A 26,926-nucleotide genomic window follows, 5' to 3' on the forward strand; every position below is an offset into this window, starting at 1 on the left:
TGCAAACAATAAATAAAGGTTGAAAACAAATCATGAACCCATAAAAAATCCTTATCGTGAAGGGTTGTGTACAAAATAACTAACAGCCTCCTCCTTTACCCTCATTCCAACAGATTTGGAGGAGGAACTGAGACCTTGTCCGCCTTGCTGGTACAAGTGTTCAGACATATTCCTGAAATGGAACTGCTGTGTGCCCTGGGTGACTTTCAAGAAATGGATGTACTTCATAGTGATGGACCCATTCGTGGATTTGGGTATCACCATCTGCATTGTACTCAACACCATGTTCATGGCCATGGAGCACTACCCCATGACACCAGAGTTTGAAGAAGTGCTGAGTGTGGGGAACTTGGTGAGTTACCTTCCTTAATGATGCTCTTCCACTTCACCTCTTCTGAAGCCATGATAAGGATACCTTAGAAATCTCTCTCTCAAATTGATCATGTTAAAAATGCAGGGTTACAGTGCAGAATCTGCATATCTACACATGGCACAGTTTTCAACATAATTCACTAGACCCCCCCTCTCTCATATCTTGTACAGGTCTTCACAGGAATCTTCACAGCAGAGATGGTGCTGAAGCTTATCGCCATGGATCCGTACTACTACTTCCAGGTCGGGTGGAACATCTTCGACAGCATCATTGTGACAATGAGCCTGGTGGAGCTGGGGCTGGCCAACGTCGAGGGTCTGTCCGTGCTCCGTTCCTTCCGTCTGGTGAGAGTAACTCCACCCAAAGTTTAGAACACACTCTCTCAGTGTAACTGTGCAGTGAGAATGGATCCCGATAGATCAAAGCATTTTCATAAAATAGTTGCAAGAGTAGGGTTGCAAACTACTGGGTAATTTACCAAAGTTACCGGAATCTTCTGTAATTTGGGTAATTAGCAGGTCATCTATGGCAATCTGTGGTAACTTTGGTCATTTATACCTGAATACTATATATATTATGTATTCATATTACTCATTTTGTATATCTGTGTCCATACTGTCCATGAATTTCTAGTGGATAGACTATATGGTTGAATAGAAAATAGCCTAATTAATGAAAGAAGCGTCAAATAAACAATGGCATTATTTTTTATCAACTCTGCAACTCTTCCAACTATTGACTTTTTTTCACATCAGTTTGACGCTACAACATTTACAATAAAGACACTATGTATTGACATAGTCAAATAAATAGGTGTGAAAATCTTTTGTAAACATACGTCACTAAGTTGATGGTTTATATTTAGGATAATGTTTTGCAGCTTTGTCATTACCTTTTTTATAATAAAAGTATCTTATTTATTATTTTATATATACCAAAAAATATATAAACGGGCTGGTGACCTTGCGGTTGGGGAGCTTGGGCTGGTGGCTGATGGCTCGCTGGTTCGGGTCCCTGTTTTTGACCTTTTGGGAGTTCTGTCGACGTGCCCTTGAGCAGGGAGTTGACCCTGGATGCTTCTGTGTGTCGCTCTGGATGTGAGTCTGCTAGATTACTAATGTGATGTAGTTGTTGAGAGGCTTCACTGCAGGTATATTGCATGTTTTAAATATTCAGTAAGAAAAATAATATATATATATAAATGCAACAATTTCAACCATTTTACTGAATTACAGTTCATATAAGGAAATCAGTTAATTTAAATAAATGAATTAGGCCCTAATCTATGGATTTCACATTGTCTGGGCAGTGGCGCAGTCATGGGTGGGCCTGGAAGGGCATAGGCCTACTGTAATGGGTGCGTGTTGGTGGCAGGGAAGTCAGGCGCAGGAGAATCGAACTTGGTATAAACGGAGTTGTTTAATCAGTGCTTCACAAAACTCCAAACCAAAATACAAAATAATAAAAAGTGGGTACAAAACCCATCGCGCACCAACACATAATACACAAACATACAATCAAACAATCTCCGACAAGGACATGAGGGGAAACAGAGGGTTAAATACACAACATGTAATTGATGGGATTGGAACCAGGTGTGAAGGAAGACAAGACAAAATCAATGGAAAATGAAAAATGGATCAGTGATGGCTAGAAGGTCGGTGACGTCGACCGCCGAACACCGCCCGAACAAGGAGAGGGACCGACTTCGGCGGAAGTCGTGACACCTACCCGCTGGGAAGCCAGGCCCAGCCAATCAGAATAAATTTTTACCCACAAAAGGGCTTTATTACAGACAGAATTACTCCTCAGTTTCATCAGCTCTTCAGGTGGCTGGTCACAGACCATATCGCAGATGAAGAAGCCGGATGTGGAGGTGGCATGGTTATACGTAGTCTGCAGTTGTGAGGCTGGTTGGACGTACTGCCAAATTCTCTAAAACGACATCGGAGGTGGTTTATGGTAGAGAAATTCTCTGGCAACAGCTCTGGTGGACTTTCCTGCAGTCAGCATGCCAATCGCATGCTCCGTCAAAACTTGAGACATCTGTGACGTTGTGTTGTGTGACTGTCACGGGCGTCGTATGAATTGGACCAAAATGCAGCGGGAATGTGAATGCTCATTATCTTCTTTATTAAAATAAATGAACACTGAACAAAAAGAACGACGAAAACAGTCTCGTCAGGTGCAACAAACACTAAACAGGAAACAACTACCCACAAATCCCATAGAAAAAACACCCCTACTAAATAGGACCTTCAATTAGAGTCAATGAGGAACAGCTGCCTCCAATTGAAGGTCAAAACAATAAACTAGACATAGAAAGAGAAAAACTAGAAAATAGAACATAGAAATACAAAACCTAGAACACAACACAAAAACCCAGACAACACAAAACAAACACACCCCTGCCACGTCCTGACCAAACTACAATAACAAAAAACCTCTTTTACTGGTCAGGACGTGACAGTACCCCCCCCCCCCAAGGTGCAGACCCTGGAAGCACCTCACACAAAAATAAACACTAAAAAAATAAACCCCAAAACAAAAAATAAACCTAACTAAAGGGAGGGAAGGGAGGGTGGCCACTGTCACCGACGGTTCTTGTGCTACACCCCCCCTCCTCAACCTCCTACTACGGAGGTGGCTCAGGCTCCAGCCTTACTCCCCAACCTAACCTGTCCACCCCCGCTAAATGCTTATTATATTTTACCCCTCCCGAAGTCTCTGGGCTATGGCGCATCGCTGAAGACCTCGGGCTGATGTGCATCGCTGGAGACCTCGGGCTGATGCGCGTTGCTGGAGACCTCGGACTGGAGGGCGACTCTGGGAGCTCCGGACTGGAGGGCGACTCTGGGAGCTCCGGACTGGAGGGCGACTCTGGCTGCTCCGGTTCCGGACTGGAGGGCGACTCTGGCTGCGCCGGTTCCGGACTGTGGGCCGTCTCTGTCGGTTCCGGACTGTGGGCCGTCTCTGTCGGTTCCGGACTGTGGGCCGTCTCTGTCGGTTCCGGACTGTGGGCCGTCTCTGTCGGCTCCGGACTGTGGGCCGTCTCTGTCGGCTCCGGACTGTGGGCCGTCTCTGTCGGCTCCGGACTGTGGGCCGTCTCTGTCGGCTCCGGACTGTGGGCCGTCTCTGTCGGCTCCGGACTGTGGGCCGTCTGCTGGCTCCGGACTGTGGGCCATCTCTAGACGGGGCACTATCGCCGGAAGCTCTGGACGGGGCATTGTTGCCGGACACTCTGGACGGGGCACTGTTGCCGGACACTCTGGACGGGGCACTGTTGCCGGACACTCTGGACGGGGCACTGTTGCCGGACACTCTGGACAAGGCACTGTTGCCGGACACTCTGGACAGGGACTGCGCAGTGAAGGCCTGATGCGTGGGGCTGGCTTAGGAGGCGCCAGACTAGGGACACGCACCACAGGGCTAGTGCGAGGAGCAGGAGCAGGACGAGCTGGACTAGGCTGACGCACTGGAGGCCTGGTGCGTGGGGATGGTACTGGAGGTACCAGACTGGAGACACGCACCCCAAGGCTAGTGCGAGGAGCGGGAACAGGACGTACTAGACTGGGCTGATGCACTGGAGGCCTGGTGCGTGGTTCTGGCTTTGGAGGCGCCAGACTAGAGACACGCACCTCAAGGTTAGTGTGAGGAGCAGGAACTGGATACACCGGGCCATGAGTTGGCACTGGAGGTCTGGAGCGCACCTCCTGCACAACCCGTCCTGGCTGGATGGTAATAGTAGCCCTGCACGAGCGGAGTGCTGGCACAGGGCGAACTGGGCTGTGAAGAGGCCTGATGGCTGCCATGCGTAGAGCAGGTGTAGGGTAGCCTGGGCCTAGGAGGCGCACTGGTGGCCAGATGTGCTGCACAGGCATCCTCCTTCCAGGCTGGATGCCCACTCTAGCATGGCACGTGCGAGGGGCTGGGATCGCTCGCACTGGACTGTGTGTGTGCATGGGCGAGATCGTGCGCACTTCCGCATACACCGGCGCTCTCCACTCCACACGCTCCCCATAATAAACACGGGGAGTTGGTTTAGGGCTCACCCTTGGCCCAGCCAAACTACCCGTGTGCCCCCCCAAAACATTTATTGGGGGTGCCTCTCAGGCTTCCTTGCCAACCGTGTCCCAGCATAGCGTTCTCTGTCCTCTCCAGCCTTCCTCCATGGTCCTTCTCCCGCTAGTATCTGCTCCCAAGTCCAAAACTCCTGCTGCTGCTCCTTCCTCCGCTGCTTGGTCCGTTGGTGGTGGGTAGTTCTGTCACGGCCGTCGTATAAAGTGGACCAAAATGCAGCGGGAGTCTGTACACTCATCTTCTTTTTTATTGGCAGAAAGAAGGAAAAACAAAACAAAACACACGTATACAAAAACAACGACGACAAACAGTCCTGTAAGGCATACACGAAACAACTACCCACAAAACCCCCATGAAAAACACCCCTACTAAATAGGACCTTCAATTAGAGGCAACGAGGAACAGCTGCCTCCAATTGAAGGTCAAAACAATAAACTAGACATAGAAATAGAAAAACTAGAAAATAGAACATAGAAATACAAAACCTAGAACACAACCCAAAAACCCCGACAACACAAAACAAACACACCCCTGCCACGTCCTGACCAAACTACAATAACAAATAACCCCTTATACTGGTCAGGACGTGACAGTGACAAAACTGCACATTTTAGAGTGGCCTTTTATTGTCCTCGGCACAAGGTGCACCTGTGTAATGATCATGCTGTTTAATCAGCTTCTTGATATGCCACACCTGCCAGGTGGATGGATTATCTTGGCAAAGGAGTAACGCTCTCTAAAAGGAATGTAAACAAGTTTGTGCATAAAATCTGAGAGAAATAAGCTGTTTGTGCGTATGGAACATTTCTGGGATCTTTAATATCATCTCATGAAACATCGGACCAACACTATATGTTGCGTTTATATTTTTGTTCAGTAAATAGTTTACATGTGAAAGCAACACAGAGGGCCATAAATAATTCCAGACACCTGTGATAATCTGAAGTACCCAAAAAGATCACTAGATGTCATGTGATTAAAAAAACGTTAAAAAAAGAAAGTTTACTGGTAAACTTTAAAAGTTACCAGTAATATACCTTCCCTTTGCAACCCTATGCAAGATTAACATCACATTAGACACAAGTGATACTAACTCTACAAACCTAATTATTGGCCAGTTTTCTCAATGGAAAATCAAGTTTCTAGGAAACCAGCCCTATGTAACCTAATAATGTCTCTGATTGTTTTGGGGGCAGATGCGTGTTTTCAAGCTGGCCAAATCCTGGCCCACACTCAACATGCTAATCAAGATCATCGGTAATTCAGTGGGCGCACTGGGTAACCTCACCCTGGTCCTGGCCATCATCGTCTTCATCTTCGCCGTGGTGGGCATGCAGCTCTTCGGCAAGAGCTACAAAGAGTGTGTCTGCAAGATCTCCTTGGACTGCGAGCTGCCCCGCTGGCACATGCATGACTTCTTTCACGCTTTTCTCATCATCTTCCGGGTGCTGTGCGGAGAGTGGATCGAGACCATGTGGGAATGCATGGAGGTGGCCGGACAGGGCATGTGTCTCGTCGTCTTCATGATGGTCATGGTCATCGGTAACCTAGTGGTGAGTGATGCATTGAACCATGGGATGTGGGCACTGGAGGGTGGGCATTGAAGTATTTTGGTGTTTAGTTAATTAATGGATTTCTCAAAAGGTGTAATGCACATACAATGAAAGATCAGGGAGAGTGTTCGGTGGAGTGCTCCATGCATACAGTGCACATACCACAGATGCAGCTCTTATGTTGCTGTTAAATAATGAGTAGATTATGCCAGCTCCATTCTTTTGATGGATACCAGACGGTTCACTGTAAACGAAACTGGTTGTGTTTCCTCTTTGGTTATTCAGAGGACGAAGAGAGGAAATAGCTATGTCAGTTGAGGTAGCGAAAGCCTGACAACAAACGATGTGCCAAAGACAAACAGGGCTTTCTGTCTGAACTCCCAGGAGAATCCCGTAGACTAACAGGGGCATCGAATAGGATACACACCATTCACTCAATGGAGGGGCTATTATTAGCTCCATGATATGCGCCAGCAGTTCTGACCTTGGGGTGTTTGGGGATCCACTGGGGCAGGTGGCATAGAGAAAATAGCAGAGGGCTTACAGGAATCATGGAGGGGGCAGCCTTAAGTCTACAGATGATGTAACAGGCGTTTGAGGTTAGTCTAATACCACTGTTAGATACTATTGAGAGGTAAAGTTACACGGTTACTGTCTAACTGACCTCTGGAAAAAGTTTTAGAAAACTTTTGACAATATTAACCAGAAAATAATTTGGTAAATAATAATTTCACTACGCCTGGTTCAAGAGCATAGGGGACAATAATAACAAATACTATGTGCTAAAATCCAGTTGTTCTATCTATCCATCCAGGTGTTGAACCTCTTCTTGGCCTTGCTGCTGAGCTCGTTCAGCGGTGACAACCTGGCGGCTCCAGAGGAGGACGGGGAGATGAACAACCTGCAGATCGCCACCGGCAGGATCACCAGGGGCATCGACTGGGCAAAGGCCTACGTCATCAAGCAGTTCTGGATTATCATAGGGAAGCAGCCTGAGGAGGATGGAGACGGGGCTGACGGTAATGAGGGCAGTAATGGGGATGTGGATGGCCTCCCAAAGGACAGCTTGGCTTTGAAAAATATCAACTCCAGTGACAACCCAAAGGCTGATTTAGAGCTCAGAATGCTGGACGTTTGGATAGACGATGTTAACCCAAGTGGATTTCTTACAAATGACAATTTGACCCTGGATGTACCTATTGCCAAAATGGAGTCTGATGATGATGAGGATGACAGCTCTGAAGAGGAAGAAGGAGAAGGTGCAAATGGATATGCTAAAGAGGATACTGAGGTAAGACCTTTGCATTATTGATGAGTAAAACATGACACAGACATCTGTTCCCACTGGGCACACACTGGTTGAATCGACATTTTTTCCATGTCAGTTCAATGAAATTACGTTGATCCAACGTGGAATAGATGTTGAATTGATGTCTGTGCCCAGTGGGTTATATTTTGAGCGTTCATTACAAGCAACATAGAGAGTTATCAAGACTAAGGCTTCATACTGACAAGAGAAATAACCAATGTACAAGCACATGCACATCATATATTGTTATCAGTACTAGTACTAGTATTATTCTATTCAATATCAGCATTATTTTAATACTGATAAGATAAAGAACATTTTCCTTTTGGTACATTTTATGAGGTCTTTGGTTTCTTATAGTCATGGCCAAATCACTTAAGAAAACTACAGTATTTTTGTTCTGCGGTGACAATAAAAATAATTCTGTCTGCTGCTGACATGCAGGGTAGACTACCCACATAAGAAATCCTACAGTTTACTATATAATACTACAGTACTTACTATAGAATGATGTAGTAATATGTATTATACTATTGAATACTGTACTACACACTGTAGTATCCCCCGATCATGTGTAGTACTTACTATAGAATGTTGTAACATTGTATACTGTAGAATACTATAGTAAATACTACAATATTATCCACCAACAAATACTATAGTAAAAATCCACAATAAGGATTTGCCACAATAGTGGACTTTGCGATTAGCCTTCAAAATAAAAGTATGGCATAATTCTACTATTTGTATTCATTTGCATCACTGTCAATGACATTCTTTTATTTTGAAGGCAAACTGCAAATTCCACTACTGTGATTAATCATTATTGTGTCTAGCTTCACAACACATAACCCGGTCTGGTCGAACCTCACTAGCCAGATGAAGCTAGCTGGCTGCTTATAATGTTAGCTTCGGGCAACAGGGTTAAGTAGCTGGCTAGTGATTTATTTTCATGAACGGAAGTTCAATTTCAATAGGCGAACAACAAGTGGCAACCTAGCTAATACTTACTCACAAAGATTCCTAAATAATTGCTAAGAATAATCAAAATGACTTCAGTTTCTACTGGTCATTGTTTTCAGGCTGGTTTTATTGGTGCTAGCTAGGTACCAAGCTAAAGCTAGCTACCCCAGAGGTTGCGGTCGAACAAATGATGCTTTATTACCAACGCGGTATTGTAAACACATCATTCGTGGCCGGTGTTTGCTTGTTTGCAGACTTTTTTGTACAGCTTTAACAGTGCTACTCTATTTTGTTTTGACACGCAAAGACCCAAACGTTATTCCATAGTATGTATGTCGTGAAGCTAATAGCAGTGACGCTATTATTGTGAAACTCCGGTAGGGCAACATTTGAAAAATAGCGCACTTGGTACTGTGTACCGGTGCTCGACCAGTCGGCGAAAGCCAACATCACCCACGACAGAGAACGGTTGACTGTCAAGGGAAATGAATTCCATTATCTTGGCTTTAATGGATTTCGCCTTTGAGTTGTCTCGCTGAAACGTTCTTACTCTTTCAAATGACTGGTCGACTTGTTGACTGCTCGATCCGCACAGCAGACATTGTGTGGGCTAGGTTAGGAATGCTGTGTTGCACGTGTAGTGCCAAATTCTATGTGGCGTTATTACGTCATGTATCTACGTTATATAGGAATGCATGGTAGCTTTGACATAGGTTTTTAACAGCGCCGTTAAACTAGACAACGGCCGATACTGATGGTGGCATTTTTAGCTAATATCGGCCGATTCCGATATGTTCACCGATATACCGTGCGTCCCTAATAGTAAATACTCCAGTAATGTCCGCAAAAACACGACTATTGTAAATACTACAGTATTTAATTTGCAATATCCCAATTTGTGACAAGTGAGAAACCTACATGCCAAGTATAGGTCATATATTATGTTCCCTATAAGTTATAGAAAAGAGCAGAAGCTCTGAACTATCCGTTCAGACACCAGTCCTGCCGACCTACCTACAGGTTATGGAAAATTTGCTCTTTTAGTATTTCTCCAGTAGGTTTCCTCAAGGAGAAAGCCTTCACTTCTATGTTAAAGATAAAAGTAAAACACTACAGTAAATACTACAGTATACTACAGTCATCAAAAACACTACGGTAAATACTACAGTATACTACAATCCGCAAAAACACAACATTAATTACTATACTATATACTACAGTTTTCTTTAACTACATTAATTATACTATAGTTAACCGTATACACCACAGTATTCACTGTATTGTTTCAGCAGACTTTAGTCCACAAAAACACTACAGTGAATACTGCAGTAAAGACTGCAAAACAATTTACTGGGATCAGCGCCATCAGACCCAGATAGAAGCTCATAAAGATCACATACAGCCTCTGCTACAGAGAGAACATCTATCTATCTCTGATCGTCTGGTTGCAAAGAGAGGAGAGACCATGTGACTGTAAGACGGAGCGTGGGAAAGAAGACCAGCGCAGCATGTTTAGCAAACCTGACACACACAGCTACCTGCGTACTCACACAAACTCCTAAAGGAAACACTTCACACCACTCATACGCTTACTGTGTCGGGGTACAAATCAAAATCTATGAAAGCTAAATATATTTATGCTCTATTTACAGTACCAGTCAAAAGTTTGGACACACCTACTCATTCCAGGGTTTTTCTTTATTTTTACTTTTTTCTACATTGTAGAATAGTAGTGAAGACATCCAAACTATGAAATAACACATATGGTAGTAACCAAAAAAGTGTTAAACAAATCAAAATATATTTGAGATTTGAGATTCTTCATAGTAGCTTTGATGACAGCTTTGCACACTTTTGGCATTCTCTCAACCAGCTTCATGAGGTAGTCACCTGGAATGCATTTCAATTAACAGGTGTGCCTTGTTAAAAGTTAATTTGTGGAATTTCTTTCCTTCTTAATGCATTTAAACCAATCAGTTGTGTTGTGACAAGATAGCGGTGGTATACAGAAGATAGCCCTATTTGGTAAAATACCAACTCCATATTATGGCAAGATCAGCTCAAATCAAATCAAATGTTATTGGTCACATACACATGGTTAGCAAATGTTAATGCGAGTGTAGCTTAATGCTTGTGCTTCTGGTTCTGACAGTGCAGTAATATCTAACAAGTAATCTAACAATTCCCCAAGAACTACCTAATACACACACATCTAAAAGGGGAGAATGAGAATATGTACATATAAATATATGGATGAGCGATGGCAGAGCGGCATAGGCAAGGTGCAATAGATGGTATAAAATATGGTATATATATATATATATATGATATGAGTAATATAAGATATGTAAACATTATTAAAGTGGCATTATTTAAAGTGGTGTTGTTTAAAGTGACTAGTGATCCATTCGTTAAAACCTCTTGGGGCCACCCTTTCCCGTTCTGATCCCTGTGACGGGATTGCTTGACAAGATACATGGCGCAAAATTCAAAACAGCAAAAATCGAATAATTTCAATTTCTCAAACAATCAACTATTTTACACCATTTGAAAGATAAACATCTCCTTAATCCAACCACGTGGTCCGATTTCAAAGAGGCTTTACGGCGGAAGCATAAAGCTAGATTATGTTAGGACAGTACATAGACAAAACATTACACACAGCCATTTTCAAAGCAAGCATATATGTCACAAAAACCAAAACCACAGCTAAATGCAGCACTAACCTTTGATGATCTTCATCAGATGACACTCCTAGGACATTATGTTAGACAATACATGCATTTCTTGTTCTATCAAGTTCATATTTATATCCAAAAACAGCATTTTACATCAGAAAATGTATCTCCCCCAAAACTGCCGGTGAATTTACAAAAATACTCATTATAAAACGTGAATAAAATATTAAACTGTTATTCAAAGAATTATAGATTAACATCTCCTGAATGCAACCGCATTGACAGATTTCAAAATAACTTTACTGGGAAAGCACTCTTTGCAATAATCTGAGTATTGTGCTCAGAAAAATACACTACGCAATACAGATAGCCGCCATTTTGGAATCATCTAAAATCATAAATAACATTAGAAATATTCAATTACCTTTAATAATCTTACTCAGAAGGCACTTCCAGGCATCCCAGGTCCACAACAAATGTTGTTTTGTTCGATAAAGTTCATAATTTATGTCCAAATAACTCCATGTTGTTCCATGTTGTTAGCGCGCTCAGTAGGCTACTCAAAATGTAGGGCGCGCGAGGGAAATGTCACGACGAAAAGCCAAAAGAAATTATCTATTTACGTTCGTTCAAACATGTCAAACATTGTATAGCATCAATCTTTAGGGCCATTTTAACGTGAAACGTCAGTAATATTTCAACCGGACCTTTCCTGTGTCTTGAAAAACGCTTTGGAACACATGAACGCGCGACAATGAAGTGATGTCATCCCAGGGACATCAACTCCCATGCCTTCTCATTCGGTCTCTGTTCATCATAGACGCTTCAAACAACTTTCTATAGACTGTTGACATCTAGTGGAAGCCTTAGGAAGTGCAAAATGAATCCTTTGTCACTGTGTGTTCCATTGGCAATGACTTGAAAATAGTACAGCCACAAGATTTTCATTTCCTGCTTGTATTTTTCTCAGGTTTTTGCCTGCCATATGAGTTCTGTTGTACTTACAGACACCATTCAAACAGTTTAAGAAACTTCAGAGTGTTTTCTATCCAAATCTATTAATAATATGCATATTCTAGTTTCTGGGCCAGAGTAATAACCTTTTCAAATTGGGTACGTTTTTCATCCGGTCGTGAAAATACTGCCCCCTAGCCCCAACAGGTGTCCAGTGATTGGGTCTCCATGTAGGCAGCATCCGCTCTGAGTTAGTGATTGCTGTTTAGCAGTCTGATGGCCTTGAGATAGAAGCTGTTCTTCAGTCTCTCGGTCCCAGCTTTGATGCACCTCTACTGACCTCGCCTTCTGGATGGTAGCGGTGTGAACAGGCAGGGGGTCGGGTGGTTGTTGTCTTTGATGATCTTTTTTTTGCCTTCCTCTGACATCGGGTGCTGTAGGTGTCATGGAGGGCAGGACGTTTGCCCCGGTGATGCGTTGTGCAGACCGCACCACCCTCTGGAGAGCCTTGCGGTTGAGGGCGGAGCAGTTGCCGTACCAGGCTGCGATACAGCCCGACAGGATGCTCTCGATTGTGGATCTGTAAAAGTTAGTCAGGGTTTTGGGTGACAAGCCAAATTTCTTCAGCCTCCTGAAATTGAAGAGGCGCTGTTGTGCCTTCTTCACCACACTGTCTGTATGGTTGGACCATTTCAGTTTGTCGTTGATGTTAACGCTGAGGAACTTAGAACTTTCCACTTTCTCCACTGCTGTCCCTTCGTTGTAGTTAGGGGTGTGCTCTCTCTGCTGTTTCCTGAAGTCCACGATCATTCTCCTTTGTTTTGTTGACGTTGAGTGAGAGGTTGTTTTGAGGACACAACACTCCGAGTGCCCTCACCTCCTCCCTGTAGGCTGTCTTGTTGTTGGTAATCAAGCCCACTACTGTTGTGTCGTCTGCAAACTTCATGATTGAGTTGGAGGCGTGCAAGGCCACGCAGTCGTGAGTGAACAGGGAGTACAGGAGGGGGCTGAGCACGCACCCTTGTGGGGCCCCAGTGTTGAGGGTCAGCGAGGTGGAGATGTTGTTTCCTAACTGGGGGCGGCCCGTCAGGAAGTCCAGGAACCAATTGCACAGGGTGGGGTTGAGGCCCAGGGCCTCCAGCTTGATAATGAGCTTGGAGGGTACTATGGTGTTGAATGCTGAGCTATAGTCAGTGAACGGCATTCTTACAGAGGTATTCCTCTTGTCCAGATAGGATAGGGCAGTGTGCAGTGTGATGGCGATTGCATAGTCTGTGGACCTGTTTGGGCAGTATGCAAACTGAAGTGGGTCGAGGGTGGCCGGTAAGGTGGAGGTGATATGATGTAAGGTGGAGGTGATATTATTTAAGCAAAGAGAAATGACAGTCCATCATTACTTTAAGACATGAGGGTCAGCCAGTAAGGAACATTTCAAGAACTTTGAAAGTTTCTTCAAGTGCAGTCGCAAAAAACTAACTATTATGAAACTAGCTCTCATGAGGACCACCACAGGAATGGAAGACCAAGAGTTACCTCTGCTGCAGAGGATAAGTTCATTAGAGTTTACTGTACCTAAGATTGCAGCCCAAATAAATGCTTCGCGGAGTTCAAGTAACAGACACATCTCAACATCAACTGTTCAGAGGAGACTGCGTGAATCAGGCCTTCATGGTCTAAAGGACACCAATAAGTAGAAGAGACTTCCTGGGGTCAAGAAACACGAGCAATGCACAGTAGCCCGGTGAAAATCTGTCCTTTGGTCTGATGAGTCCAAATCTGAGATTTCTGCATCTTTGTGAGACGCAGAGTAGGTGAACGGATGATCTCCGCATGTGTGGTTCCCACCATAAAGCATGAAGGAGGAGGTGTGATGGTGTGGGGGTGCTTTGCTGGTGACACTATCTGTGATTTATTTAGAATTCAAGGCACACTTAACCAGCATGTCTACCACAGCTTGGTGCAGTGATAAGCCATCCCATCTGGTTTACGCTTAGTGGGACTACCATTTGTTTTTCAACAGGACAATGACCCAAAACACACCCTCAGGCTATGTAAGGGCTATTTGACCAAGAAGGAGAGTGATGGAGTGCTACCTCAGATGACCTGGCCTCCTCAATCACCCGACCGCAATCCAACTGAGATGGTTTGGGATGAGTTGGACCACAGAGTGAAGGAAAAGCAGCCAACAAGTGCTCAGCATATGTGGGAACTCCTTCAAGACTCCTTCAAGACTCCTTCAAGACTGTTGGAAAAGCATTCCTCATGAAGTTGGTTGAGAGAATGCCAAGAGTGTACAAAGCTGTCATCAAGGCAAAGGGTGGCTAATAATTCCATATGTGTTATTTCATAGTTTTGATTTCTTCACTATAATTCTACAATGTAGAAAATATAAAAATAAAGAAAAACCCTTGAATGAGTAGGTGTGTCCAAACTTTTGACTGGTACTGTATATTATTATACGAGGTATATATATATATATATATATATATATATATATATATATATATATATATCTCATATAATTATATATATATATATATATATATATATATATATATATATATATATATATATATATATACCTCGTATAATAATATAGCTCGTATATTTGTTTTAGTGTCTGGTAAATACAGGGCATGCCTTTGTCAGTTCCTCAGCAGGCCAAATCATATAACATTTGTTTCATTCAGGAGCTAAAGCCTGAACTATTGAGTAATGCATACCTTTGGCGTGCCTTTAAAATGGATCAAATTACATGTTTCACATGACAGCTCCGCTTACGGCTAAACCCATGGCATTTCAACTCTGACCTCTGCTTTAGCTACCCCAGCTGAGACCCATTTCTCAGAATATGGTGTAAATATATTATAAAAGGGTAAATAAATAGTTTGATCACACAATACAAAACATGAAATAAGACACTACATCTTGTCAAATGATCAGACGGTGCATATTGACGCACGGTATAAATAAACAAAGCCAGTCTTTTTTCAGATTAACTCGCAGTTAACATATAACATTATTGAATTACAGTTTATGTTCTTCAGTGCAGGGGTTGAATAATTCTTTGGAGCTGACATGTTTACAAACTTTAAAAGAGACTGTCGGGCAACAGTTGCTATGTCCTACTTCTTTCCCACAGTGTGTTTACTCATTAGTCTAATGTGACAAGCGGCACTGTATGTGAAAGAGAGATACCATATGAATATGTGACTGGGCAAAGAGTTATAGACACATAGGTAACTTAAATCATTCCTCCTCTTACTAAACCAAATCATTTTGTGCTGTGTCCCAGCAAAAGCATCCAGATCTTTATACAATCTGCTCAAAACAGTGAGTAAATAGAGGTCATAGTAAGTTGAGGATATAGAATTACATTTCATGTCTCTCAATCCAACCCAGTGGGCATGATTAACCTCTGATTTCAATATACAATTTATTTAAAGGGATAGTTCACATTTGATGTTTTTTATTTATTTTTTGCTATAAGATTAGCTACAAATGGGATATCCCATATTATCTAATACAGATGTCTCTCCCACTACAGTTAAAGAAACCTATTGCACCAGACAATGCCTCTTCAATATGCAGCACAGTGGACAATCCCCCTGAAGTGGAGGAAGAGGAGGAAGAAGAGGCAGACACCACCAGCCCTGAGAACTGCTGGACCGAGAGTAAGAGGATCTCCCACTTACAGGCTTGATGCTACCATGGGAGTCAATATACACTGAACAAAAATATAAATGCAACATATACAGTGTTGTTCCCATGTTCCATAAGCTGAAATAAAAGATCCCAGAAATATTCCATATGCACAAAAAAACGTATTTCTCTAAAATGTTGTGCACAGATTTGGATAATCCATCCACCTGACAGGTGTGGCATATAAAGAAGCTGATTAAACAGCATGATCATTACACAGGTGCACCTTGTGCTGGGGACAATAAAAGGACACTCTAAAGTGTGTAGTTTTGCCACAGATGTGTCAAGTTTTGAGGGAGCGTGCAATTGGCATACTGGCTGCAGGACTGTCCACCAGAGCTGTTACCAGAGAATTGAATGTTAATTTCTCTACCATAAACTGCCTCCAATGTCATTTTAGAGAAATTGTCCAACTGGCCTCACAACCTCAGACCACATGTACGGCATCATGTGGGTGAGTGGTTTTCTGATGTCAACGTTGTGAACAGAGTGCCCCATGGTGGTGGTGGGGTTATGGTATGGGCAGGCATAAACTATGGACAACGAACACAATTGCATGTTGCGTTTCTATTTTTGTTCAGTATACTGTAGTTAACCTACATCAGCCTCCAATGATTTACTTAGTTGTTCAGGAGGAGAGAGGGAAAGAGAGCAGGGCTGGCTTACTTAGTGTAGATTTGTTTGAGTCATGTTGCATTTCCCTGGTTGATATAACAATGGCTATACTGCCTATTTAAATGGAGGTTCCCTGTATGGTTCAAATGGTAGAATACACTTTAAGTGAATATGAATTCATTAGCACCCCACTCATCTCCATTAATTAATTATTTTTTCTTCCCCATGCATTGATTGTAATTCTGAAATCCCTGACTTGACAAATGTGGATAGTACTGGTAGATGGGGTGCGAGGTTTGTTTTGCCTAATCTTACTAATATGTTCTCCTTCCTCAAATCTCTGGTAGAATGCATTGGACGATGCCCTTGCCTTGATTTTGACATCACCACGGGCAAAGGAAAGACTTGGTGGAACTTCAGGAAGACATGCTTCCTCATTGTGGAGCACAACTACTTTGAGACCTTTATCATCTTTATGATCCTAATGAGTAGTGGAGCTTTGGTGAGATAGAGTGATGCCTTCTTTCAGTGCAACACAAATAACTAACATACGGTATTTTGAAACAGCTGTCCATAATCTTTTGCTCAATCCTTCACAGGCTTTTGAAGACATATACATTGAACAGCGCAGGACCATAAAAATCATCCTGGAATATGCTGATCAAGTCTTCACCTACGTGTTCATTATTGAGATGCTCCTGAAGTGGGTGGCTTACGGATTCCAGGCCTACTTCACAAACGCATGGTGCTGGCTGGACTTCCTCATTGTGGATGTAAGTCAAAGTAGTAACCCCAGCCCATCTGTGTAGTGCATCCTCGTCATAATAAGCTATATTTTATTTGATCAACATTTATAAGTTATATTTAATCAATATAAATGAGCAATATTTCAGTTCATTTGAGAAAGCTAATCTTCACATGTTATTGTCACATCCCAAATCTCCAAGGTGTCTTTGATTAGCTTAACGGCTAACATCCTGGGCTATGCTGAACTTGGACCAATCAAATCTCTTCGAACTTTAAGGGCTTTGCGGCCCCTCCGCGCCCTGTCCAGATTTGAGGGAATGAGGGTGAGTGAGTAGTCTTTCATAAGTCGAGAAAACCGAAACAAGAGAGCTGGTGTTCAAAAAGAAAGGAGGACCAAGGCACTCTTCATATAATTGATTAAAATGCCTTTATTAGTATGGCATGTTCAATAGAAACAAGGGCATGCAGCCGCGTTTCGGCTGCATGCCCTTCGTCAGGGAGTACAAAGAAATAATACAATGTTCTCTTTTGAACAGTTTTTCCAATTAGCCCTAATTTGAAGAGGGAGTGGTTACAAAATTGATTGGACATACCTAGGAAGCAATACTATACACACTTTAAAGTGAAATACTGTAGCTATGTTATCATAAAAATACAACTCCAAGCTAGAAGTATCAGAACACTTAGGAAGGTAGTTCTAACCTTAAATATGGCTGGGAGAAGTGTCAAGAATAAGAAAGCAATATATTCCATAGTACACTAGAACACAGCAAAACATGAACAACAAGAGTCTAAACATAGCTGAGGGCAATTGAGCAAAATGTCCACTAGATGACAGCAAATGGACCCATCACAACCCTACAGGAAGGGTAAGAAATCCATATCTTAATTTAAACCCGGGTATTTAGTGGCCTGTAGTTTGTAAATCCAAAAACCTTCCCTTTGGTTTAACTGTTTAAGACGGTCCCCATTTCTAATAGAGGCCGGGATATGATCAATACCCATAGCTTGTCGGGAGGCAGGGTTGCCATGGTGTAAGGACGTGTAGTGCCTTGCCATGGGGTAGTCGTCATTGCCTACCCGTATGGCGTACTTGTGTTCCGCTAGGCGGTCTTGAAGGCGTCTCTTTGTCCGTCCAATGTAGAACACCTTGCACTGTGGACATTCCAATCTATAGATGACATGAGTGGTTTTGCAGTTAATGAAATGCTTGACGTAATACTCCATTTTGGAAGCTGTATCAACAAAATACTTTTTCTGTGCAATATTTCTGCAATGGTTGCACTGGTTACATTTAAAAGAGCCCTTGGGTTTGTATTTGTATTTAAAAGAGCTGGTGTATTTGATGAGTCCCAAACATGTAAATCTGTGGCCCTAGAAATGAAATGCATTTGCTGATACATTTTTGAGAATTGATCAACAATCCAAAGAGTATTTCACTCCAATGAGTCTCAGCAGTTCAACATGAATCCCTTTTTTACATACTGTACAAGCTCTTCCTTTACTAGGGATTTGATTTGTAGGTTTTCTCAAATTTGTAGGTTTTCTAAAATTAACCCTAACCCTTTCCACAGGTGGTGGTGAATGCTCTGGTGGGGGCCATTCCTTCCATCTTCAACGTGCTTCTAGTGTGCCTCATCTTCTGGCTCATCTTCAGCATCATGGGAGTCAACCTGTTTGCTGGGAAGTACTACTACTGCTTCAACACCACGTCTGAGGAGAGGTTCTCTGCTGACGTTGTGAATAACAAGACCGAATGCTTTCAACTAATGGAGGGTAATGACGACGTGCGCTGGATGAATGCAAAGGTCAACTATGACAACGTGGCCATGGGCTACCTCTCCCTCCTGCAAATAGTGAGTTTCAAAACAGATTGCTTACTAATCATATAGCCTACTACTATTCTATAGTTGAAGTTGTTTAAAGTGGTAATACGGGTGTTGGCCTGTGTTACATGTACATAGCCTACTGTTTCTCAGTGGTGGAAAAAGTACCCAATTTTTCATACTTATGCCTTAATAGAAAGTTACTCAAGTAAAAGCTGATGTCACCCAGTAAAATACTACTTGAGTAAAAGTCTAAAAGTATTTGTTTCTAAATATACTTAACTATCAAAAGTAAAAGTATAAATAATTTCAAATTCCTTATATTAAGCAAAGCAGACGGCACCATTTTATTGTTTTTAAAATGTACGGATAGCCAGGGGCACACTCTAACACTCAGACATAATTTATAAAAGATGCATTTGTGTTTAGTGAGTCCGCCTGATCAGAGGCGGTAGGGATGACCCGGGATGTTCTCTTGAAAAGTGCGCGAATTGAACCTTTGTCCTGTCCTGCTAAGTATTCAAAATGTAACGAGTAATTTTGGGTGTCATGGAAAATGTATGGAGTAAAAAGTACATACTTTTCTTTAGGAATGTAGTGAAGTAAAAGTAAAAGTTGCCAGAAATATAAATAGTAAAGTAAAGTACAGATACCCCCAAAAATTACTTAAGTAGTACTTTCAAGTATTTTTACTAAAGTACTTTACACCACTGCTGTTTCTTACAGCATATATTTTTTTCTCATGTCCAGGCAACGTTTAAAGGATGGATGGATATAATGTATGGCGCTGTGGATTCACGTTTTGTAAGACACTTCCTTCTTAATACTGTAATAATAATTATACACTTTAAAATGAGTATGAAAACCAACTAATTTCTTATGATTTTATACTCTCTGTTCCAACAAGGTGGAAGACCAGCCCATATATGAGGATAATGTTTACATGTACATCTACTTTGTCATATTCATCATCTTTGGGTCCTTCTTCACCCTGAATCTCTTCATTGGTGTCATTATCGACAACTTCAACCAACAAAAAAAGAAGATAAGTGGCCGTCCTACAGCCTAATATCACTAAATGCCAAACACAGCATGAAATACATTTCTAAAACATATTATCACCACAATACGATACACATATAAATTACTAATATTTTAGGTCAATGACATGCACATGAAAATAACTGTATGTCTCTATACTTTGGAGGGAAAGACATTTTCATGACAGAGGAACAGAAGAAATACTACAATGCCATGAAAAAGCTTGGTTCCAAGAAGCCACAGAAACCCATTCCTAGACCCCAGGTAAGCACCTGCTTGGGTTACTGGCTAATTGCCTTAAGAACAAAATAGTGTATATTCCCGCCCCTACACATCATTTCATTGACAGTATTCTTAGTTCAAATACAAGTGTATCATCACCAATGTTTAAGAGGAAAACATTCAGCTAAATACAGTACCACTCAATGAGAAGGTATTGCCCAGACTTTATCACTATCTGCTCTTGTCCGCTTCTGTTCCTCCCCCATGACAATATCTTTCCTTCCAAAGTATAGAGACATACTGTTATTTTCATGTGCATGTCATTGATCTAACATACCTCTAATTCAGTCTGTTTTATCCTCTCCTTCTCTTGGTCTCTATTGATTGAAGAACAAATTCGCAGGCCTTATTTTCGACCTGATCACCCAACAATTCTTCGACATCTTCATCATGGTGCTGATCTGCCTCAACATGGTAACGATGATGGTGGAGACGGACGGCCAGAGCAAGGAGAAGGAGGATATACTCTTCCTCATCAACCTGGTGTTTATCATCGTCTTCACCACAGAGTGTATCCTCAAGTTGATCGGACTGCGACAATATTTCTTTTCCGTCGGATGGAATATTTTTGATTTTGTCGTCGTCATTCTCTCCATTGTTGGTGAATATGAAGAAATTATTGTATTCATTAGTCATGTAGCTACAGAATTCTTTATTTTTTCTGAAATGAAACATGATTGAAGAACATAGTAATTACAATGAAAACTAAAATGTTGTTATTTTCTTTCCATTCCAGGTTTACTGCTGGCAGACCTCATAGAGAAGTATTTTGTCTCACCTACCCTTTTCCGTGTCATAAGACTGGCCAGGATTGGTCGAGTTCTGAGACTCATCCGAGGAGCTAAAGGCATCCGGACACTGTTGTTTGCCCTGATGATGTCACTTCCTGCTCTCTTTAACATTGGGCTCCTGCTCTTCCTTATCATGTTTATCTTCTCCATTTTCGGAATGTCCAACTTTGCGTATGTCAAGAAGGAGGCCGGAATAGACGATATGTTCAATTTTGAAACTTTTGGCAACAGTATAATTTGTCTGTTCATGATCACAACCTCAGCCGGTTGGGATGGTCTCCTCTCACCCATTCTGAATAGTAGACCTCCGGACTGTGACCCGGACGTGGAAAATCCCGGCACAGATGTAAGAGGCAACTGCGGCAGCCCTGGTTTGGGAATTTGTTTTTTCTGCAGCTACATCATCATGTGTTTCCTTGTTGTGGTCAACATGTACATTGCCATTATCCTCGAGAACTTCAATGTGGCCACAGAGGAGAGTGGCGACCCGCTGTGTGAGGAAGACTTCGAGATGTTCTACGAGACCTGGGAGAAGTTCGACCCTGACGCGTCACAATTCATCGCCTACGACATTTTGTCGGAGTTCTGTGATACGCTTAAAGACCCGCTCAGGATCCCCAAACCCAACGCAATCAAGCTGATCACCATGGACCTTCCCATTGTCCCTGGGGATAAGATCCACTGTCTAGACATCCTGCTGGCGCTGACCACAGAGGTGCTGGGAGAGTCAGCGGAGATGGATGCCATGAAAGAAAGCATGGAGGAGAAGTTCATGGCCAACAACCCCTCTAAAGTGTCATACGAGCCAATCACCACCACCCTGAGGCGAAAGCAGGAGGAGGTAGCAGCTGTTGTTATTCAGAGAGCCTATCGCAAGCATCTGCTGAGACGTTCGATGAAACTCGCTTCCTACAAGTACCGCGAGAAGAAAGCGTTAACCAAGGAGGATGAAGCGCCGCCAGAGACGGAGGGAATGATTGCCATCAGGATGAACAAACTGTATGGAAGCCAACAATCACTCGGAGTGGATGAAACCGTTGTAGATATGGATTCTCATGAAAAACGGGAGAGCAAAGAACTGACAGAGACACAACCTCCTGTGGAGACTACTGAAGAGCCGCCACCTGTGGAGCTTCAGAACGAGATCATCTTGCACTCTGCCCCCTTTGTCATCCCTGTCTCAATCCGTAACTCACAGCTGAAAGAGTCCAATGTTTGAATAACTAGTGCAACCAATAGATAAACACTGCATCATCATGGTCTTCTGTCTTTGACGATGAGACTGCTTGTTCATCTCCAAAGTCCAACTTTGGTATGTTTGGCTTGGATCAGAGACAGGGTTCTCGCTAACTAAGACTCTGAGGGACACATTGAGCCCAGCCCACTGAATCAAAGAGATGATGATATAACGAATATAGCAGTCAATTTAATTGATGTTGATGATGTTAACCTGGAATGTATTGACTGAGAAATCATAGCTATTGTTGGCAAGACAATCACCAAAGCCTGAGCTGAAAGTTTTGGGCCCATTTATGGATGTAAGCCCAGTTGTGGTAACAGACCCCTTGTAATTAAATAAGAATTAAATAACCTAAGAGATAGGTAGAAACGTGTAAGATAATAATAATTCAATAAAACTCCATCTCACAAAAATATACCTTTCAGTCCCCTGAAAGTAATTTAATAAATATGTTCCTTTTTGTATTTTTATGCCTTTTTTATTCAAGATGTATTCTTCAAATCAAATCTGCACTTGCAGTATTCAATTGCAACAAAAAAGGCCAACAATATTCTCAGCTGTATCTTCAAAGTTTAAATATGACTCCAAAAACAGGATTCTCAAAAAGTATTATAGTTTTTTCATATTATGACTTTTGGTACATCTGTCATTTTAATCTAAACTTTTATTACTGCCTTATCATTTTCCAAAAACCGGTACAAGAATGTCAAATAAAAATGTTAAATAGATTTTTCAATGAATACAATTGTATTTTGAAAAGTTATTATTTGTTTGGTTTGACGTATTTGGCCAACACTTTTGTGTGTTCATTTTAAGGTATTAAAGCAAATACTCACACTGGGATGTACAGTATATACAAAGTATTTTATATATTTTTTTTACCCAAAATACATTTAATAATAAATATGACCTGTGCCTTTAACATATGAAATGAGAAAAGACTTTAATGAAGGAACAAGTTTAGAAAACAGATGGAGAAATTATTTGCATTTGCAATAATCAACAAATTCTGCTGAATAACACTTAATTTGTCAAATTTTTACAAGGTCGTTTTTCTTTTATTGTCGAATTTCTTAATTTTCTGTATATTTCCTTTGATTTTATTTTTAAGGAAATTGACTTTATTTTTTCTCATTGTAGTAACACAAGTAACCTACTGTAGTAACACAAGTACTACTAACAGTGTTCGGTTTTTAATCTGCAATTATTTATGGTATTAAGCAGTATGATGATAGAAATTCATAATTACATATCTTCACAATAGGTGCACATGCTGAAAATGTACTGGTCCGTTTATTGGAACATGGGGCTTGCAACACCAGAGTTGTTGTTTTGATTTTCACAAGGGGCACATACTATATGTGTGTACTGAGTCGCTTCGGATAACAGCTTCAGCTAAAATTACCATACAAGTCTTAACACAGAAATGTCTTAATCATGGGAATGCAGTAGGATAGCACCTTGAAACATAATTTGTACTGGATAATGAAGCCTTGTTAGGAATGCAGTTTATTCATTAAAAAGTGTAATGTTAACTACTTTTTAATGATACTTTAATATCAATCTCACCTAAATGTGTGTACAGTATCTTACACAATCTCTGTTTGGAGAGGCACATTTGACTATTGATACTAATACACTCCGATTAGCACAATCAACCACACTGCGATTTCTTTGAAACTTGTATGAGAAACGCATGGATTAACTACACATGCATGGAACCAGCTTGAGTTACTACTACAATTCCTAACTGCACCATCAAATGTGTGTCCGTTTGCGTTTTGAAAACAATGTGTGGAGGACAATTTAGATAAGATATATACATTTTCTATTTATTTCAGTGATTCAATAATTCTAACCAATTAGTATTTCATTACAAGGGGTCTTGAGTTTGAATTAAGGACAAATACTAAGTTAGCAACTGCTTACTTTTGTACAAGCTCTTCCATGTTTGTTAAGCCAAGTGTGCCTATATGTAAGTGCTACCTACAACAGCAGTTCATCCAAAGGGAGAGGGGTTTGCCTCTAAATCATGTTCTATGCACAGTGTGAACATTCAAGCAGAGGACCTTGGAATTGTGAAATGTAAATTATATAGATATCATGCACCATTGTTTACAAAACTAATACTGTGTGAAAGAAATAGAGAAGGATGTGATATTGTATTTTTTTCTGAGGCTGAATGCGTGCTGTCAGCGTGGCCTGTAAATATTGTATGTTCAATGCTCAATTGTGGAGGTTTTTGTAGATTGTATTATCGATATAAAGAGCATTTAATTCATGTAATGATAAACTATAAATGCAAATACACAGCGGTACATATTATGCTTTAAAGCTTTACTTTCTAACAATTCTAATACATTTCAAATAAAAAAGAAAAATGTGTTTGGGTGCTCTGCCAGTTGTATTGTATTTCTAAAATATTTTGGAGGGATCTTTATGACGTCTTTGTTCACAAGCATACTGTATATGCCATCTGCTGGAGAACTATACATGTCACAACTTGACTGCCAGACATGAGTAGCTTTCAGTTATCTCACTTTTACCAGTCACGACATCTTTGTTCCCAGTTATGATCAATAGCAATTCCCAGATGTGACGTTTTTCCTCTGGAGTACAAGAATATATGTAATCCCTTAAGCATTTGTGAATTCTGAGATGTAGATTTTGTTCATTTTTCTATTTCCTGTGGGCGGTGCTTAACCAGCAGTCAGATATCTATTTAAACCTATAGTGTTAGGACTTAGTTCACAGTCCATAAATACTCTTTTACCTTATTATCGTGCCTCAAAGACATTGATTAGATTGTTCTCACAGCCATACCATAGCTTTATCTGTCATGTAAAAGACTTACAGTATACAAGATGCTGTCACAGGCGTCGTAGTGAACAGACCAAGGCACAGTGTGTTGAGTGCTCATCTTTTATTTTTGAATGAAAAAAGCACTTCACAAAGAAAAAACAAATGACAGCCAAACAGTTCTGTCAGGTATCCTAACATACTAAACAGAAAACAACCACCCACAAAACCCAAAGGAAAACAGGCTGCCTAAGTATGGCTTCCAATCAGAGACAACGAAAGACACCTGCCTCTGATTGGAAACCATACTCGGCCACACATGGAAAATGAAACATAGAAACAGAAAACTAGAATAAATTCCCCTAGAAACAAACCAACCCCAAAACACACAAAACAACCCCCCTGCCACACCCTGACCATTCTACTATGGTAAAATGACCCTTTTCACTGGTCAGGACGTGACAGATGCACTAAATGCACTAAATGTTGTAAAAATCCCTTATGCATATGATGAATGTATAACTCAGCTCAAGAGAAACATGATTTATAATTAAACAGTGGTAGAACATTTAGTTAGTTTCCTGCCAACACTATCAATGCAGCATTACGTTTCAAAAACAAAACAGAACGCTGTGTTCCAAGTGCTGATCTTTGGTTGTGTTCACTTCACATGAAAAACATTAAAGCTGTGCCTTCAGGACGTCTCACCCAGCAGGCATATAACTGCAGCAGCAGTACTGTAATCAGAACCCGTTGGGTTTGGAGCAGTTGCCCTCCAATAACCAAGCACAACCCCTCCCCTCTTCCCCAGACACACGCATGAGCGCACACACACACAAACACACTCTCTCTTTTGGTCTCTCTCTCTCTCTAACCAGGCCCTTCCTTTAGGAGACTGGCGGGGGCAATGGGGCCTCTGGCTGGAAGTGTCTGCCGGACTATTCCTCTCCAAGTTCCAAGCATACAGCACAAGTCAGGGGTCATCGGTGCGTAACGACCTTAAGACAGCGAGGGTCTGTGTGTTCTGCATGTCTCTCTTTAGTTTGCAAGACCAGGAGTGGGACCACGACTATAATGTTACACCCATTCACTCCTCACACTGACTGACCAATCCCTGTTACACATGCCAAGCTTGGCCCTATGACAGACCAGGAGGTCAAGGAGATTAGCTACAGATGTTATCTACATGCTTGTGATGACTGGAGGGAGGGGGCTTGGGTGTGGTGACCATAATGAGCAAAATAGAGGCTCACTCAAATTCTATCACATCACAACTGCCCGCTAATATAACTTACTAGTCTAACTATCTGATAGTGTCATAAATGTTTTTCAAAATACCAAAAAATGGTGCCATTATCATGATAACATTTAATTGAAAGAATCTATTGCAAGATATGTCATGTATAAGTGCTCTATAAAGGGTTAGAGAAAGCCAATTCAGTGTAACTTTTGTTTGTGTAGTCTATATGTTTTAACTTCACAGTCACTGAGCTGTGAGACTTTTCCTTAAACTCACTTAGGACAAGGTTTAGTTTAAAGTTTTATTAGTGGTTTGTGCAGAATAAACATGGTATACACCATCCAACGAAACGCTTACGGTCAGGTTCCTTCTCGACAATGTAACAAGAATAAGAAAGAACAAAAGACAAGAATACGAACATAAAGTAAATGGCTCAGTAGAATATAATAAATATTTTAGCGTAAGTATAATGCAGGAATGCACAATTTAAAGTACAATATTTACACATGTATGAGAGAAAGAAGGTATTGGGGGGGGGGAATGTTTAAATTGTGCAGTATTAAATCTGAGTCGGTGCAATAGAAGAGGTTGGTAACCGCAATTATGATGTGTGTGCGTGTGTGATTGCATGTGTGCTAAGGGTGTGGAGAGTGAGTACAGATGGTCAGTTCAAGTGTTCAACAGTCTGATGGCTTGTGGATAGAAACTTTCTCTGAGCCTGTTGGTATCAGAC

At 41.6% G+C, this 26,926-nt stretch overlaps 1 protein-coding gene and 1 non-coding gene across 6 annotated transcripts in view; both read left to right on the forward strand.

The window, feature by feature from the left end:
- Positions 1–24,539, forward strand: part of LOC115196476 (sodium channel protein type 4 subunit alpha B) — a 56,781-nt gene extending 32,242 nt beyond the window's left edge. For 4 of the 5 annotated variants that reach the window (XM_029757351.1, XM_029757360.1, XM_029757375.1 and 1 more), the window contains exons 14-27: positions 114–352; positions 544–717; positions 5,650–6,006; positions 6,821–7,297; positions 15,458–15,584; positions 16,575–16,729; positions 16,827–17,000; positions 17,175–17,297; positions 18,549–18,830; positions 19,551–19,604; positions 19,708–19,845; positions 20,001–20,105; positions 20,454–20,724; positions 20,860–22,133. In XM_029757351.1, coding sequence (XP_029613211.1) covers positions 114–352; positions 544–717; positions 5,650–6,006; positions 6,821–7,297; positions 15,458–15,584; positions 16,575–16,729; positions 16,827–17,000; positions 17,175–17,297; positions 18,549–18,830; positions 19,551–19,604; positions 19,708–19,845; positions 20,001–20,105; positions 20,454–20,724; positions 20,860–22,133 — 3,950 coding nt within the window. Of the gene's footprint in view, positions 1–113; positions 353–543; positions 718–5,649; positions 6,007–6,820; positions 7,298–15,457; positions 15,585–16,574; positions 16,730–16,826; positions 17,001–17,174; positions 17,298–18,548; positions 18,831–19,550; positions 19,605–19,707; positions 19,846–20,000; positions 20,106–20,453; positions 20,725–20,859 lie in introns of all 5 variants that reach the window. The other variant, XM_029757342.1, reaches the window with a different exon arrangement.
- Positions 9,305–9,359, forward strand: LOC115147798 (U7 small nuclear RNA). The gene has a single exon (XR_003866508.1). It is a non-coding gene; the product is annotated as a U7 small nuclear RNA (small nuclear RNA).
- Positions 24,540–26,926: the final 2,387 nt, after the last annotated feature.

Source organism: Salmo trutta, chromosome 1, assembly GCF_901001165.1.
Source record: "Salmo trutta chromosome 1, fSalTru1.1, whole genome shotgun sequence".
Lineage (NCBI taxonomy): Eukaryota > Metazoa > Chordata > Actinopteri > Salmoniformes > Salmonidae > Salmo > Salmo trutta.